Here is an 18,634-nt window from a genome sequence, read left to right as displayed (position 1 = left end):
TAAGACACAATGAGTCCATGGATCATCTTAATTACTAATGGAATTCAATACCCAAGCTAGAGTACACAGATGATACAGGAGGGACAAGACAGGGAAACTAAACGGAAGGCACCACACTGCTTGAAGAACCTTTCTCCCAAAACCAGCCTCAGTCGAAGCAAAAGAATCAAATTTGTAAAACTTTAAAAAAAGAGTGAAGAGAGGAGCAAGTTGCAGCCTTGCAAAACTGTTCCACAGAAACTTAATTTTTTAAATGCCCATGAGGAAGCAACAGCCCTTGTGGAATGAGCCGCAACTCTCTCAGGAGGCTATAACCCAGCAGTCTCATATGCAAAACGTATGATGCTCTTCAGCCAAAAAGAAAGTAGACGTAGCTTTCTGTCCCTTACGTCTTCCTGAGAAAACCACACACAAAGGAGAAGACTGACGAAAGTCCTTAGTCGCCTGCAGGTAAAACTTTAAAGCACGGACCACGCCCAAATTGTGTAAAAGTCTCTCCTTCTTAGAAAAAGGACTAGAACACAAGGAAGGTACAACAATCTCCTGATTAATATTCAGATCAGAAACCACCTTAGGAAGAAATCCTAATTTGGTACACAAAACTACCTTATCTGCATGGAAAATAAGATAAGGAGACTCATACTGGAATGCAGAGAATTCGGACACTCTCTGAGCAGAAGAAATAGCCACAAGAAACAAAACCTTCCAAGATAACAACTTAATATCTAAGGAATACATAGGCTCAAAACGGAGCCCCTTGAAAACTAAATTAAGACTCCATGGAGGAGCAACTGGTTTGAACACAGGCCTGACAAAGAGATTGAACCTCTGACATCCGCCAGACGTTTGTGCAACAAAATAGACAAAGCCGAGAATTTGACCCTTTAGGGAGCTTAATAAGTCGATAAACCTTTCTCCAAACCCTCTTGGAGAAAAGACAAAATCCCAGGAATCCTAACTCTACTCCATGAGTAACCCTAGGATTCACACCAATAAAGATATTTATGCCAAATTTTATGGTAAACCCTCCTAGTTACAGGTTTACAAGCCTGAATTAAGATCTCTATGAACGAATCAGAAAACCCCCGCTTGGAGAAAATTAAGCATTCAATCACCAAGCAGTCAGTTTCAGAGAAACTAGATTTGGGTAAAGGAAGGGCCCCTGAACCAGAAGGTCTTTCCTCAACGGAAGTCTCCAAGGTGGTAGAGAAGTCATCTCCACCAGATCTGCATACCAAATCCTGCAAGGCTACACCGGTGCTATGAGGAACACTGAGGCCCTCTACTGTTTGAAGGAAACAGGTATGCTAGATTGAAATTCCAAGGAGCGGCCATAGCATTTGTCAGTTCCGCCTGGGGGTCCCTGGACCTCGACCCGTATCTCGAGAGCTTGGCATTTTGTCAAGATGACATGAAATCCAATTCCGGCTGACCCCACTTGAGAATCAGATTGGAGAACACTTCCGGATGGAGTTCTCACTCCCCCGGATGAAAGGTCTGCCTGCTCAGGAAATCCACCTCCCAGTTGTTCACACCTGGGATGTGAATCGCCGACAGGCAACAAGAGTGGGCTTCCGCCCACTGGATTATTTCGGCTACCACTGTTATCGCTAAATAACTCTCCCTGATGATTGATGAAAGCCACAGAAGTTATGTCGTCCGACTGGAACCTGATAAACCGGAGTGAGGCTAACTGGGACCAGGCCAGAAGGGCATTGAAGATTGCCCTCAGCTCTAGAATGTTTAAAAGGAAGAACAGACTCTGACTGAGTCCAAACTCCCTGAGCCTTGAAAGAGTCCCAGACTGCCCCCCACCCCAGAAGGCTGGCGCCTGTGGTCACAATCGCTCAAGATGGCCTGCGAAAGCAGGTTCCCTGGAAGAAATGATCCAAAGACAACCACCACTGAAAAGCTACCCTTGTCTCCTGCTCCAGAGTTATTCGGGGAGACAAGTCTGTACAATCTCCATTCCATCGCCTGAGCATGTTTAACTGCAGAGGTCTGAGATGAAATCGAGCAAACGGGATGATGGTCACCATCAGCCCAATTACCTCCATGCATTGAGCCACTGATGGCCGAGGAAAGGAATGAATGGCTAGATAAGTATCGAAAATCTCTGATTTCACGACTTCTGTCAGAAAAATCTTCATTGATAGGGAATCCATTATGGTTCCCAAAAAATGACCCCTGCATTTGGGACTAAGGAACTCTTTTCCCAAATTGACCTCCCCCCCGTGAGATTGCAGGAAGGAAAACACTCTGTCTGCGTGGGATCTTGCTTGTTGAAAGCATGGAGCCTGGACTGGGATATCGTACAGCTAGGGCGTCATTGCAATGCCCCGTAACTGAAGCACCGCCAACAGCGATCCCGGAACCTTTGTGAAATTCTGGGAGCTGTGGCAAGACTGAAAGAAAAAAAAAACACAAACTTGTGATGGTACCTGAGAACGGGAACATGTAGGTACACTTCCTTTCACATAAATTGACCCACTAGGATCAAAGGGAGAATGGAACAAAAAGCTTCCATCCTAAAGGACGGTACCCTGAAAAACTTGTTTAGACTCTTGAGATGTAAGAGAGACTAGAAGGTTCACTCTTTCTTGGGAACCCCAAACAGCTTGTATAAATCACATACCCTGATCCTGAATCGGAACAGGAACTATCACCCCCATGAAGGAGACCTCCTACCCAGAGAAAGAACACCTTTCTTCTATCTTGCTTTAGATCAGTGATTTTTAACCTTTTTTTTGCCGTGGCACACTTTTTTACATTAAAAAATCCTGTGGCACACCACCATCCCAAAATTTTTAAAAAAATCACACATTGTAGCCTAATACAGCATATATATATACACATACACACAAACACACACATACTGTATGTATTCTGCTGTTATGCCATGCCTCCTACAAACTACCCCTGCACTGGGAGTAAAAAACAAGCAAAGTTTAAAAAATATGTCACACTGTTGTCAGTCTGCCGTGGCACACCTGAGGATCTCTCACGGCACACTAGTGTGCCACGGCACACTGGTTGAAAAACACTGCTTTAGATAATATAGAAAGTTGAAAGTTCCCTCCTGCTCAAAGGCAGAAGTAGAAGGATTCCTTTGATTTTTGAAATGAACAAAAAAATTAATCTTAACTAGAGGAAGGAATGGCCCTAACTTCCTCTCTATCAAACCTGCTAGATGACGCATCCTCAGACCAGGATCTTAACCATAGGATCTGTGAACTAATAAGGTAAGCCAGAAAAACTTAGTTCCCCGCATAATACCTGACGAGAAGAACTGTAAGAAAAGGAGTTGGCCACTTAAGGGCTTTACCTATTCTAGATTGTATCGTGTGGAGAGTCTGTCCGAATAACTCCAGACAAGGCATGAACTAGATTGCTGCCACCCAAGGTAGCAATACCAAACCTAGGATGCCCTCTAGAGTAATCCCCAGTTGTCCATGGGTTCCTGTAAGGAAACAACTATCCTCTATGGGAATAGAAGATCTCCTGTCTAGCGTGGAACTTGTCCCATCCACGTGGTGTATCGTCTGCCAAGACTCCTTGAGAAGTCCGTTAAGGAACCTCTCTTTCAATATAAGGAATGTAGAAAAAAGGGATACCCGTTCTCCCATTCCCATGAACTCAAGAGCTTGAGTTGGTACCACATAGAATTAGCAGTGACCGTGAAGTTGTTGTAGAGTAGCTAAAACCTAAGTACTAGCCAGAGGTAACCTAGCATAAACCTGAAGACTACTTTATTATCAGTAGAAGGAATCATACCGTCAGATCTGAGATTTTACCCTCGGATGGTACCGTAGTGTCCCCTTCCTCAGGTATCTGGGGGGGACCTTTAGAGATAGCAACAACTGTGACCGAAAACCTCACTCATTGAATGTTTATTTTTCCTCTTGCGCTCAACCTGCAGCATGGGAAAAGCCGACAACCCACTCTCGACCGCTTAGCACCAGCAGGAAGCAACGTCTTGCAAAATAACTCCAGGGGGAGTCATGGAGGAAGCGCAGGGCACTGGATGAATGAACGCTAAGTTTTTTAGGACACTTGAGGAGAAGGCTGCGGGTATTAAACCTTGTCCGAATGCTTCTTGCAACATTCAAGACAATGTTGGCTCTAATAAAAGGCTTATCTCTGAATTGCAAACTGTACTCACATACGAGGCAGAAAAGTTTTTGCAATAGTATGAAAGGCATAAATGTATAAACATCCTTATACACATTTTAATCCATAAAATTGAACATCATAACCAGAGATACTGTGTCTTTAAATAACAAAGGAAACGTCCTAATGTTTTAAATTAATCCATTAAAGGGACAGTCTAGTATAAATTAAACTTTCATTATTGAGATAGGACTTTTAATTTTTATCAACTTTCCAATTTACTTTTATCATCAAATTAGCTTTTTTCTCTTGGTATTCTTAATTAAAACTAAACATAGGTAGGCTCATATGCTAATTTCTAAGCCTTTGAGGGCTGCCTCTTATCACATGCTTTTTAAATCTCTTTTCAACACAACAAGACAAAGTACACGTGAGCCATATAGATAACCCCCTGTGCCTGAACACAGTGTTATTTAAGATGTAGTACAAAACAATGCTAAATTTAAGACAAGATACTAAATGACAGTCAGTCATGTGATCAGGGGGCTGGAAGAAGGTTCCTAGATACAAGGTAATCACAGAGGTAAAAAGTATATGACTATAACTGTGTTGGTTATGCAAAACTGGGAAATGGGTAATAAAGGGATTATCTATCTTTTAAAACAATAACAATTCTATGGTAGACTGTCCCTTTAACATTGGATATACTTAGGGTGAAGGGCATAAAGTGTATGTAACAACCTTATTCACATTTTAATCAATAAAATTGAACATCATAATAAGAGTTACTGTGTCTTTAAATAACAAAGGTAACGTCCTAATGTTACTTTAAATTAATCCATTAACAATGGATATGCTAATAAAAATGAAGTAGGATTCTTGGAACGACTTAATTTACAGTCTGACTGGTTCTGTGTCTTTAAATATTAAAACACACAGCTTTATTTTTGCAAAGTTAAATCCGAAAAAATCCCAGACCTCAGCTAAACTTGCAGAGGACTCTGCCTGTCACCGGAACCAAAAACAGGCAACCAGACTACAGAAAACACCCTTCTAGCGTGTCAACTCCCTGCCGTGTACCTTAAAACACACTGCTTCTAACACCGCAGCGGAATTGTAAAAAATGGCGCGCAAACAATGCTGCGCAGCATAGCTCTGCCCATCGTGGGCGTAACAAGCTAAACCTCCCGGGCGGCTAAATTGCAAAAATGGAGTCGCCGGGAGAACTAACACCCATCCTAACAAGAAACAAACCTCCCGTTGGTTATTGCATAATATATTGCCAAAGGGAGTAAAAATTACACCTAACATCTGACACACCTCACATGCGGTCTATCATGAGTAATAAGACTAACCCTCCAGACGGCTTGCTAAGTAAAATAAAGCCGTTGTCAGATGCTGGTATGGCTAAAATTACCCAAATTAAATTAGATCCACTTCTCCACGTCCTCCAGTGCCTGCAATCACTGCCCAATAACATGTCCTCCCTCCTAGGGATAATGTCATCTAGTGTCCCTTAATATAGTAAAGTGCCAATTTTTCTGTGAACATGTACCCAGAAAATAAGTCCGCACTAACCTTAAATTTCTGCCTGGCAGTAAGGCAGCCCACCCGGCTTGTGAGGTCCTCCTCCTCACACTGGCCTGTGGAAACAAAAAGTACTGAGTTTTTCTCTTCCCTCAGACTTTGACAAATAGGGCAGCATACAATATATGGGAGGTGCAGTGAGAATTATGTCCCACAAGTTCCCATTGCTCTAAAGCCACCAAAGCTCTACTGTAGAGACTGATATGGACTACGGCTACACCCCAGAACAAAGTAGCACAATCTTGTACTACTTTAAAAATAATAAACTCTTGACTGAAGAATCTTTTCTAACACCTCACTTTACCTCTTCCTATCACTAGCGTAGGCAAAGAGAATGACTGGAGTGGGAGGGAAGGGAGGAGCTATTTAACAGCTCTGCTGTGGTGCTCTTTGCCTCCTCCTGCTGACCAGGAGGTGAATATCCCATTAGTAATTAAGATGATCCGTGGACTCGTTTTCTCTGTTTTCTGCTTGGGGTGCTGAAAAGCAGCAGGTTATACTTAAGGGACACAAAACCCAATTTTTTTCTTTCATAATTCAGGTAGAGCACGCAATTTTAAACAATTTTCTAATTTACTTCTATTATAAACTTTTCTTCGTTCTCTTTATTTGAAAAAGCAGGAATGGAAGCATTAGAGCCGGCCCATTTTTTGGTTAAGCACCTGAGTAGCGCTTGATGATTGGTGGCTACATTGTTTTCTTGGTATCCTTTGTTGAAAAGCCTACCTAGGTAAGCTCAAGAGATGCTGATTGGTAGTTGCACATATGTTTTTACATTGGCTTACCAATGTGCTCAGCTAGCTCCCAGTAGTGCATTGCTGCTCCTTCAATAAAGGATGCCAAGAGAATTGTATGCTCTACCTGAATCTTGGGTTTCATGTCCCTTTACCCTTAACGAATTTGGGTTCTTCCAATCGCTGCGTGCCTCACGAGTTGAACACCAAAGGGGGCATGCAACGATTGGAGGAAGCCGGATTCATCATCGAACTGCTAACTTTCAGCAGGAGCTGCGGGTGGAGGATTGCCGGTCTGCTTTCCATAAAGAAAAGTTACATATTTTAAAAAAGAAGCTTCACTGTAAAGTTTAAGGAATGAAAGTGCCCCTGTTTTTAAAGAGTATTTTTAGATAGCGGGCACTGATTCATTAAACTTTACAGTCACTTTAATAGTACTCAATAAATAAACATTTTCAGTTCAGGCGAATTACCTTCAGGAGATGCTGCATTCTTCTCTACTCTCTGAATCACCTGATCAACATCTGTAGAACGTTTTCTCTTTACGCTGTTTGGGTCATCCTTGGTCAGTATTTGTCCTTTTGACTGCAGCTTTTGAATAGCTGCCAGCTAGAACGATTAACAGATACACTTTGTATAAGAGCTGAGTAGTTTTATTAAACTGTCAGCTGTAGGCTGCATCTGATTTACTATAGACTAGTGCATTAATGTTTTACATGTCCCCAACTGGCATGTTTATGTGAGGCTAGTGTACAGCTGCTCGGCCATAGAAACCCATTTCATGAAGACAATATACACAGTTTGTATAAATATCTATACATATATATATATATATATATATATATATATATATATATATATATCTATCTATATCTATACATCTGTACACACACACATATATATATATATATATATATATATACACACACACACACACACACACACACACACACACACACATATATATATATATATATATATATATATACATACATATACATACACACACACACACACACACACAGAGAGAGAGAGACACAGAGAAAATTGTTCAGAGAACAGATAAAATTTCGGGATGGCGATAAAATAATAAATTAATTTGTACATGTAGGAAAGTCAATGTCTAATATGCTAAAAAAAAAATCTCATTTTTGGGAGACAATTGTACCTTTTTTGCTTTAGCAGATGCACTTAATTTGGGGGCCGCAGAAGGAGATGTATCGAAGAAAAGAACATCATCTCCTTCTGCAAAACCACGTCCCAGTTTCGGCGTTGACATCAATGCCCGAGGGAATTCAGAACCCTGCTTAGGAGACTGAAATGTAGTTTTTCCTGTGGAGACTAAAGTGCTTGATTTTTCAGATGTATCTGCGCTTTCAAGGAACCTTAAAAGAACAACATTGTTTGTACTCTATTACACGTTACACACAGTTAGAAATAAGAAATGCTACAAAAACTGCTGAGAAATGTAATTACTTCCGCTGAGTCTCCTCTGATCTCCTCTTCCTTGCTTCCAGCAGCTGCTGCTTTTGCTGCTTTAGAAGTTGAGATGCAGAAATAGATTGAAATGATGTTCCCGGTTTTGCGGCTGATGAAAAACAGTAAATTAAAGTTACTTGGAAGATTATGTACAAGATTCTTTTTGTTAGCAAAAAGGTCAAACAATCTGATCATGAAATATAACAAACTGGGGAAACGTTAAACTCTATTCATACAAGAGCAAAGCACAAAAAATAGATTCAAGTATATGCTGTACCTTAACTTAAAGGGACCCTCATGATTCAGATAGAGCAGCAATTTTAAACAACTTTCCAATTTACTTCCATTAACAAAATATGCAGTCTTTTTAAATGTACACTTTGAGTCACAAGCTCCTACTGAGCATGTGCAAGAAATCACAGAATATACATAAATGCATTTGTGATTGGCTGATGGCTGTCACATGATACATGAGGAATGGAAATAGACATAACTTTAAAAGTTGTCAGAAAAAAAAAAAAAAAAAAATCTACTCATTTGAAGTTCAGACTAAGTGCTATTGCCTTGTCTTTTTATCATTCATTTGTTGATTATGCAAATCTACTGTATTTACTGGTCTTTTAACGCCGTTATGCCGTTCTATTCCGTCATAATTACACTGGGCTTTAAAGCCGTTATGACGGAATAGAACGTCTGTCCTGAAGCCTTCTGTGCTTTCAGGATTTGATCGCGGTCTGGAGGGCGTTCCTAGGGTTGTAGGGACGCCCCCCAGACGCGATTCAATAGTTGAAATCTCGCGATCGTGTGCACGATCGCGTGGTTTCAATTTGTCTACATCGGAACAGTTGTTCCGATGTAGGCACTTTAGCCCTGACACAAAAGGGTTAACTTGAAAATTGACTATGTATATAAACAAAGCAAGAATGTTGCGGTCTCTGTGTAAATAAGCCAGGAGAGATTCTGTAAGTTAGAAAATTCAATTTATTGAATACATTACATTAAAAACTAAAAAGGACACAGCAGACAGCTACTTCAGTTCCTGTTTACGTTAAAAACGAAAAAGGGAACAGCAAACAGGTACTGCAGTAGCTGTCTGCTGTGTCCTTTTCGTTTTTAACGTAATGTATTCAATAAACGGAACTTTTTAACTTACAGAATCTCTCCTGGCTTATTTACAGGGACTGCAACATTGTTGCTTTGTTTTCTTGTTCTAAATTACCTGGGGGCGGAGTAGAGAGCCCCAGCGGTCTAGGTATTACAGCCAATGTCTGTTTAACAGTGCCGGCACTAAAGCGAGGCTGTCAACTAACGGAGGCAACAATTGGAAGAGAACTTTTCCTAGATTCTCCTGACAGGACTTTGCTTTGTGCGGTAAGCCTTTGTTTTTATACCAGTTAGTAAATCTTGGGACACTTTACATTACGTATTATTAACCCTGTGAAAGCCGCAACAGTGGGACTCAGAGAGAGTTGGAATCACGGGGTTACATCTATATATCCATTACACCCACTCAGTCTGTTATTGATGGGCTATATGTATAAAAACAACCAAAAGTAGCAAAGTCTTTGAATGCAAAATCTTGGAACAGGTCATAATGTGACGCTCCTTTAGACAATTCCTTTTTGAGCTCTTCATTAAGCAGAGCAACCATCTTAGTAACTTTTTGTGGTTTTTGAATGGAGATGAATCAGTTCTCAAAAAGAAAAAAAAGCTAGAAACTGAGCAAACTAAATGGTCGTACACAAAAAAAGTCTAGCAATAAAAATAAAGAATGAGAATACGCTTTGTACCGTGGAAGAGAAACTTTCTAGATGAGTCGATGACATAAAAATATATGAAGATCTCCAGTTTGGGAAGCAAAGATTATCTTGATATAAAATATAATGGAGGAATTAGATTAGGCATGTTGGCTGGTGAAAAATATAAGACCATTAAAGGGACATTATACACTCATTTTTTCTTTGCATAAATGTTTTGTAGATGATCTATTTATATAGCCCATACAGTTTAAAAAAAAAAAAAAAAAATGTATAGTTTTGCTTATTTTTAAATAACATTGCTCTGATTTTCAGACTCCTAACCAAGCCCCAAAGTTTTATGAGAATACCATCAGATACCTACTCCAGCTTGCTCTTGTTTGTGTAAAGGGTCTTTTCATATGCAAAAGAAGGGGGAGGGTCTTATTTCCCACTTGCAGTGGGCTTTCCAGCAACCTTTTCAACAGAGCTAAACTGAGAGCTTCTAATTAAGTTTTTAAACCGTTTTATACTGGATTTTTATATCAGTATGTGTGCATCTTATTCTTTATAGTAGTGTCTATTACATGCAGTTATATGTAAATGTGTATACTGTCCCTTTAATGTTTTTCAATTATTTTCAGGAAAACAAACTCAAGAATTTTTTGACTTTACAACTGGTATCAGCTGAACGCTCATCTGAGTGTACACCTTTAAGCACTCAATTTCCTATCTGCTACCGTTTGAACAAGATTTCATGGAGTGGAATTGCATTAAACTATATCTTTTATTCAAGCAAATTAAAAAAAGGAAATAATTGAAACACAAGAAAACAGAACTAGAAAGAGGAAATTCTAATAATGATTTGAGTAGTACAATGTAAGGTAGAGGAGGTGATGTCTTTTTAAATGACCTAGGATGTATTGTTAATCCATGGTCATCGAGATATATTGTTAAATAATCAAGACAAACTTGTTATAGTTAGACCAAGAAAAGGGGAGAGAATTATTCTCTATTTGCAGACCTTGATATCGCTTGTACTGGGATCTATACAAATAGTTGTGCTTCAAGCATGTAAATAATATTTACAGCAAAAGTTCTCCTGTAAGTATACAGGGTTACTTCAAAAGTATGCTTCTGTGCACAAATTAAACGAAAAATAGTTATCAGTAATTCAACATAAAAAATAACTTGATATTTATTTTAAAAGACAGCAAAAATGTGAAGTTTCCTTCCTCATCACCAAAGATGGCCATCTACACAGTGTCTCCACCCCACCAGAAGCTCGACTTCTGCTACAAAGCTGGAAACTCCTTCCAGACGACCAAGAAGAACAGGAAACACTGACTTCTAGGCTTCTACCATTGAGAGCTAATGTACCAGAATGGCAATCACTCCCTGGCAGAGCTTCACAAGAGACATACCATCACTCATCGAAATCCACCAAAAGAAACCTCCCTACTTGGTCTTGTCCCATCCTGAACTCATACTCTATTATGACAGAAGCAACCATATGACTTTCTGCCGAAGAAGCAACCATATGACTCTCTGCTGCAGTATCCTTTTTTTTCTGTTTATTAACTCCAGGGACTCATGAGATCCTTAGGTCCTGTTTCCCCCTTCCCTTAAATGGTCACAAATGAGTCACAAACCTGGAGACTTAAATGTTCATAGTATACTAGTACCCTGTAGCCGTGGACACTTGTCTGCACAGTTTGTTCTTTTGCACCAGTTATTAAGTTCTAACTTTATTTTGTTATTTACAGGTTTATGCTTCCTACACTCACATTTATCCAATGCCCTTCTCACCTTTTCTTCTCTCTCTTCCCCTCCCTCTACGCCTTACCCCCCCCCCCCCCCCCCGGTGGTACCTTATGCCCAGCACCCTATATTGATAAGCCAAAGACCCCGTTGACTTTGTCTACTCTTAATGTTAAGGGACTTAACACCCACACAAAATGAAGCTTACTTTTAAGATACTTGAAAAAATATAGGGCTGATGTAGCATATATACAAGAGACCCACTGGACTGAACCCTCTCCCCACATAATCAAATCATCCCTGTACCAGATATGCGAAACTGCTTCCTTTACAAAAAAAAAACAACAAAACGATTAGCTATACTTACGAACTAATGTTAAATACACCCCATCACTATAGAATACAGTTACCTCTTACATACCGGTTAGGAGCGACTTGCTTTGTGTAAAAAGAGTGACTCAACTTTTTTAAAGATCAAAAGAGCGTAGAAACTTAAGCTCTATTGTCAGCACTGCTGGAAGTTGTCATAAAATCATTGTCGTGTTCCTTAGATAAATAACTCGCTCCTGCAGGACCTGCACATTCTATAATATATTTACCCTGCCTGCTGACTGTCAGAGAGTTGAAAGTAATTCACAAAAGCTGCAAACATTTGCTGTACGAGGGCGTCTTCTCCCGCTCTCACTCTGCCATCAAGACACTCAGGTCACTTCTCCCCACTACCGCTACACCCCCTTCTGGCCGCTTTTAAAAAGACATAAAAAAAAAAAAAAAAAAAAAAAAAAACAAAAAAAAAAACACTTTAGCCATGCTGCAGTCGGCTTGCCCGCAGCAGGGCTAAATGTAACAAAAAAAACATATGCCCGGCGCACAAAACTGCAAAAAAAAAAAAAACTGAAAAAGGTTTACACAAGGAGAAAGATTCCAAACTCTGGGCGAGAGCCATTACTGACACCAGACGGTCAATACATTGCAAAACTCTCTTTGAACTATATTTCAAATTGTTGACAAGATGGCACTGGGTTCACAGTAGATTACACAGAATTTCACCTAACTCAGCGATGTGTTGGAGGGGCTGTAGGGAAAGGGGAGACTATTATCCACATCTGGTGGAGCTGCCCGGACATTAGTAAACTATGGACAGAGGTCCTCTCTACATGTAGACGCCTTTCCCTTCTGTTCGATAAGGGCCCTGAGACATACCTACTACACCTGGAAACAGCAGAACGCCCCCTCAATAAAGTAATTGAGATACTTTCCTATATTAGGACAATGGAAGAAGCAGTGTACCTAAACAGAGGAGTACTGGACCTCCACTCATATCTGGTGCCACTGGGACAACCTCCCGCAAACCTCCACTCCTACCCGACACCTTAAATTTACCCGCTCTCCCCCCCTCTTTGTTTCTCTCTCAACCTTTTCTTCTTAGTTTTTGAGAAGCAAGTAAATTTGTTTGACAAATGATTATTACATCTACATACTGTTAATATTGTTCTGGGGCTATACTCCAGAGCTCCTAAGTTTTCATAGCAGTCCTACAGTCCTGTTTGTGAGATATAAGTGATCTATCCACAATACCGACCGTTTGGAAGACCCTATACTATAAAGCAAGGTTTCACATAACCCCCCCTGATCCCTCTTGCAGGGTCGGCGAGAGACTCTAGTAAGACGTTTCCTTTACCTGTCTACTGCATACTTTGTAACATGGAAACAAATACCTAAATAAGTCTTACATTTGTATTACTGTAACCTCAATATAATTTTTTTTTTATATATATATATATATATATATAAAAAAAAAAAAAGTGAAGTTTCCTGTTGCGCTGTCACGTAAAAGTTAAAAACACTGAACCTTTGTGACCAGTTGGAATAATGTTGCAATGAAATCCAAATGCTGCTACATAAGTAACAAAGTATACATATGGGGATACAAGTGCCGTGGAGCGAGACTGGTTTAATATAAGCGTCTATGGAAATAGTTATCTGTTACAGTATTGAAGCTTACTCCTAAATTAGGTTAATACCTAACTAGGAGGGTGCATAAATAAAGATTTGTTTTTCAATAGGACGCTTTATAAGTTTGAATTAAATCTATCAACTTTTTTAAAGTACAAACAAAATTTCCTCCCAGCCTCGTTAGTAACCCCTAGTAGTAGCGTGCTCTTAGCAGCAAGGATTTTAATTATTACATATTTAGAATGATTTCTAACTTAAGGTTAAACAACAAGTGAGCCATTTAAAATTTCCTCCCAGCCTTGTTAGTAACCCCTAGTAGTAGCGTGCTCTTAGCAGCAAGGATTTTAATTATTACATATTTAGAATGATTTCTAACTTAAGGTTAAACAACAAGTGAGCCATTTAAAAAAGAACAACAAAGTCCCCTGACGCAGTCGCGTTTCACATACGCTTCCTTGTTATAAGTCTAAAAATCAGAGTGCTGCTGTTGGTAAAATAATTAAGTGATATTAAGCATATATTCTATTATATATTGCAGTGATATTATTATTATCGGTTATTTGTAGAGCGCCAACAGATTCTGCAGCGCTATAAACAGATTAAGCAAAAATTGTATTATTATTTGTATTGTATTATATTGCCAAGTAGCTTAAATCAGTCCTGAATCAGCTTACATAAAACTAAAAAGTTTGTCTAAATATATTCAAACAAATTATTACATAACCTTCCAACCTAAATGAGTAATATCCTACTGTTTAGAAAAACCTCATATCAGCAATATCGATTACTCATTTATGGTTTTTAAATTATCATGTTACACACCATAACTTTGTATTGAGCGGTTGAATAACGCTAATTGTATCTGATGGTAACTATCAATTTAGCATAAATTAAGTAAAACGATATACTGCCAGTGTTTACTTGCTACTAAAACAAAAATGAAGAGCCCATTTTACTCTCCCTCCTCCCCTAACATGTTTCGCCGTGAACTGGCTTTCTCAAAGGGCGTGGCGCCGCCGCCGCAATGGCGGGTATTTAAGTTGGACAACTCCGCCCATTCAGTATGATAACTCGAGTTGAGAGCCAATCAGTCTCTCTCTTTTATTGACCAATTAAGGAATGGATATAAAATATGGTTTACCTTCAATCTTACTTTCTATTGGTTTGCTTTATTATATACTAATGTAGCAAAATGTATCAATTGTATTATGGTGTGCATATTGTGAGGACTATTTCTAATTTATTTAGTCTTATTCGTAATTATTCAGTTACTTAGATTGTGCAATAGGCTAATATTTTGGTAACTATTGTGACAGTAAGAAGACAAGTAATTTAAAAATACATGTGATTGTGAAGGTGATAGAAAAAATAAATCGTATAGAAAATTAATACACAATATAATGGCAATTATTATTATTTATTAAGTGATATTATTTAGGTGCAATACAAACAATAACTAATAAGACTTAATTTAGAAATAGTCATAATTCCAGTACACAGCAACTAAACCCTAAAACTGTACATTTACAGAAGATATGTATTTCATACTGTAATAATTGGTAAATTATAGGGAATTCCTATATTTATTTACCCAGTAGTGCCATTAGCTTCTATTCAAGAAAGTTTTGCTTTAGACATGCAATGATTTACAGCCAGCCCCTACCATTGATAACGCTCACCTTCACTATGGCTATATAAGAAGAAGAAAAAAAAAAAAAAAAAAAAAACCATAAGAGTATTCCTGCTCCAATATTAAACAGGGCTTAATAGCAAACACCTGATGGGAGTCAGCTGATCCACAATAAATTCAATAAAAGAGGACAGAGTACCCTGAAAGGTTGTTTACAGGGATATGAAACCAATTTTCTTTCTTTAACGATTCATATAGAGAATGCAATTTTAAGCAACTTCCTAATTTATTCCTATTATCAATATTTCTTTGTTCTCTTGGCATCTTTATTTGAAATCAGGAATGTAAGCTTAGGAGCCAGCCCATTTTTGGTTCAGAACCTGGGTAGCGCTTTCTGATTGGCACTGAACCAAAAATCTCCATGTAACTGGCTAAAGTTTTTCTAGCTTTATTTTGTGTGATTCCTCAGTAAAAATACCTCTAAAAAACACTTTCTTTAAATGAAGCAAATTAGATAAAAGTAGTAAATTGGAAAGCCGTTTAAAATTGTATGATTCATCTAAAACATAAAATAAATTTTGGGTTTCATGTCTCTAAATTACAAGAAATACACACTAAACAAAGATGGTATACTGATATTTGTCTCTAAATTACAAGAAATACACACTAAACAAAGATGGTATACTGATATTTTCTTTCATTAAAGGGATGGAAAGGTTGAAATTGAAATTTGCATGGGTGCATATCAATTAAAAAAAAGAAATATATTGAAAAAAATGCTTCTAGTAAATTATTAGTGGCATACGCACTAATACTACATGTGACTAGATCAGGATTCACACACAATGCCTACCCAGAGAGCAGGCGGTAGTGTGTATTGCATCAGTGAAGACTTTATATCTGTCATACACGCAAATGCTGAAACTGAGGTTTTTGAATACTGGTGCGTAGGACCTCACAGCATGTGTGCATTCCACTGGAAAACAGTAATAACTTTTAAGAAACATTTTTGCCAATTGATATTAAAGGGACAGTCAACATCAGAATTTTTGTTGTTTAAAAAGAAAGATAATCCCTTTATTACCCATTCCCCAGTTTTGCATAACCAACACAGTTATAAATATACTTTTACCTCTGCAAACTGCCCCCTTATTTCAGTTCTTTTGACAGACTTGCATTTTAGCCAATCAGTGCTGACACCTAGGTAACTTCACGTGCGTGAGCTCAATGTTTTCTATATGAAACACACAAATGCCCTCTAGTGGTCAAAATGCATTCAGATTAGAGGAAGTCTTCAAGGTCTAAGAAATTGGCATATGAACCTCCTAAGTTTAGCTTTGAACTAAGAATACCAAGAGTACAAAGCAAAATTGGTAATAAAAGTAGTAAATTGGAAAGTTGTTTAAAATGACATTACCTATTTAAATCATGAAAGTTTTTTTTTGGACTTGACTGTCCCTTTAAAAATATATTGAAAAGATGCTTCTATTTAAAATTGAAATCCACCCATGCAGATTTCAGTTTTGACATTGCAATCCCTTTAATTTTTTTAATGTTTATTAACTTTAATATGTTAGTTGTTTAGCTTAAAAATGATAACAGAAAGTAATCCTTTAACATGCTAATAATTTCATTTGTGTTGTCATTTTTTTTTTTTTTTTTTTTATTTTAATATTTTTATTGAGGGTATGAAAATTTTTAACAAACAGTGGTTGCAAATTACAATCAACATTACATATATTCATTGCATATTAAAAGACATAAGATGCGCCCAAGATAGAATAACCTTTCCCCTCATTTTCCCCCTTTATCTAGATTCAGTGGATCACTCTTGGGTCCTTGGTATGACAAAAATTCTTCTTAGGGGTTTAAAAGTAAAGAACAAAAACAGAAGAAAACAAAAAAAAAACGCATCTCTAAAGTAATAATGCTGTAAAGACTTTCCTGTCCTTAAATTAAAAGATGCAAAAACCTTAATTGGGAGCTCTCATGGTAATTTTAAGCTTTAACACAAATAAGATTGAAACCGGGCCCTAAATATTGGGAGACAATAGTTAAGAAAAAGTAAAACTTCCAAATCTACCACCTTCCTCTCTAACATAACAGTTTGTGTCAATTCAATTTTAAGAAAGCATAATGAGTTGCGGTGCCCCACTGATAAAGTACTTTATAGGATTGCGTGTTGGATGTTTTTTGCTATGAACTATGTATTAATGAATTGTCATATATATGGGATAACGCGATGAATAAAAATTCTCTCATTCTGATTACCAGTAAACAGTGCTACATTTTAAATACACAAGGCTCCATTCGTGTTGTATATTGTAGGATGCTTCCCTAGGGCCCCCCCCCTTAACCCCCAGAAAACATACAAATATACACAAGGACGAAGCAGGAGCAACGTTACATTCTGAGCAATATTGGGAGAGAACAGACATCCAACACATTATTCTTAATAATTGGTTAGTAGGCATAAAAAACACAGTGCAACATAAATAAACTTATTAGGCTAACCGCTGAAATCAAACCCTCTTTAATCCAAGCCTTTTGCAAACAAGTATATCCCCCTCCCCGGCTCCGGCCGTAAGCCGCAGGAAGTAGGCTATGTAAATAATAAGTGAAGGCCTCATTGGCACCGTTCCGGCTTGGCAATATAATTAACTATAATGAGTTATGTAGAGACACTAAAACTGTGTCATTACAAGATAGATTATGTACTCTAGTGCACCCCAATAACGGACAAAATTCAGAACAGAAACAGTTTGGAGATAGTCAGAACTCTCCCTTAACATGTAATAAACCGTGTGCACCCCGGCAAGAGCCTGCACTAAGTTCCAGCTTCTGCTGCCCACTTATAGTCCTCAGAAGAAAACAACGTCCCAACACCCCAATTCTGACCTCCTGGGCTGTAGATATAGCATCGATTTGAGATAGCTAATTTAAGGAAGTTCACTTTCAAGCTCTCAGAAAAGGATATCTCAGCAGAGCCTAGCTGGTTATACAAAAGTCCCAATTTAACAGGCTTGGTAATGCACGCTGTAGCTAAGGTCAGTCCGGTGCCTAAGGCAGCCCGGGAGTATGCCCCGAGCCCTCTCGCCGGCTCTGCCCTTGTCAAGGTCCCATTTAGCGCCAGGAGTTTTAAAGCTATATCACCTGTTTTCTTTTCTACTGCGGTAACGCCGTTGGTTGCTGTGGTTGTAGGCATCTTTTTGGGTGAAGTCTCGACATCAACAGCACACTCTGGTTTAGCCCTCTCATAGGTTCCCGCCATGCAGTTTGTCGGTTGTGAAATAGAATGTAGAGGTCCCCTTGCGCACGTAGGTGTCAACGGAGGTCCAGTATTTTTAAATGTATCTTGATTGGGATCTGCTTCCACAGTTATAGGAGCTTGCTTGAGCTGTTTCTGCTGTTGATGAACCTGCATGAAATAGTCCCAAGGAGCCTTTGCAAGTAAGGTTTGGAAGCAGCGTTCCAATCTTTCCATGTGGTAGTCAAAGCGTGCTTGCAGGCCTATTTCCTGTGTGGCAGCCATTATTGCAATACAGGGATGAGAAGTAAGTAAAGATATCTTCCCGTTTTCGGGTGCTTTTTTGCTGGTATAGTGCTGCATAAGATTGTGTGACACTGACGAGATTTGTGGA

At 38.7% G+C, this 18,634-nt stretch overlaps 1 protein-coding gene across 2 annotated transcripts in view; it reads right to left on the bottom strand.

The window, feature by feature from the left end:
* Positions 1 to 18,634, bottom strand: part of MCM10 (minichromosome maintenance 10 replication initiation factor) — a 56,045-nt gene that overhangs the window by 14,861 nt on the left and 22,550 nt on the right. For both annotated transcript variants that reach the window (XM_053719753.1, XM_053719754.1), the window contains exons 13-15: positions 7,908 to 8,019; positions 7,600 to 7,816; positions 6,905 to 7,040 (exon numbers count right to left, since the gene is read on the bottom strand). In XM_053719753.1, the coding sequence (XP_053575728.1) occupies positions 6,905 to 7,040; positions 7,600 to 7,816; positions 7,908 to 8,019 (465 nt within the window). The remainder of the gene's footprint in view (positions 1 to 6,904; positions 7,041 to 7,599; positions 7,817 to 7,907; positions 8,020 to 18,634) is intronic.

The sequence above is a fragment of the Bombina bombina genome, chromosome 6 (genome assembly GCF_027579735.1).
Source record: "Bombina bombina isolate aBomBom1 chromosome 6, aBomBom1.pri, whole genome shotgun sequence".
NCBI lineage: Eukaryota > Metazoa > Chordata > Amphibia > Anura > Bombinatoridae > Bombina > Bombina bombina.
Note: the sequence above shows the minus strand (reverse complement) of the source record. Positions and strands in the feature narration are given on the sequence as shown.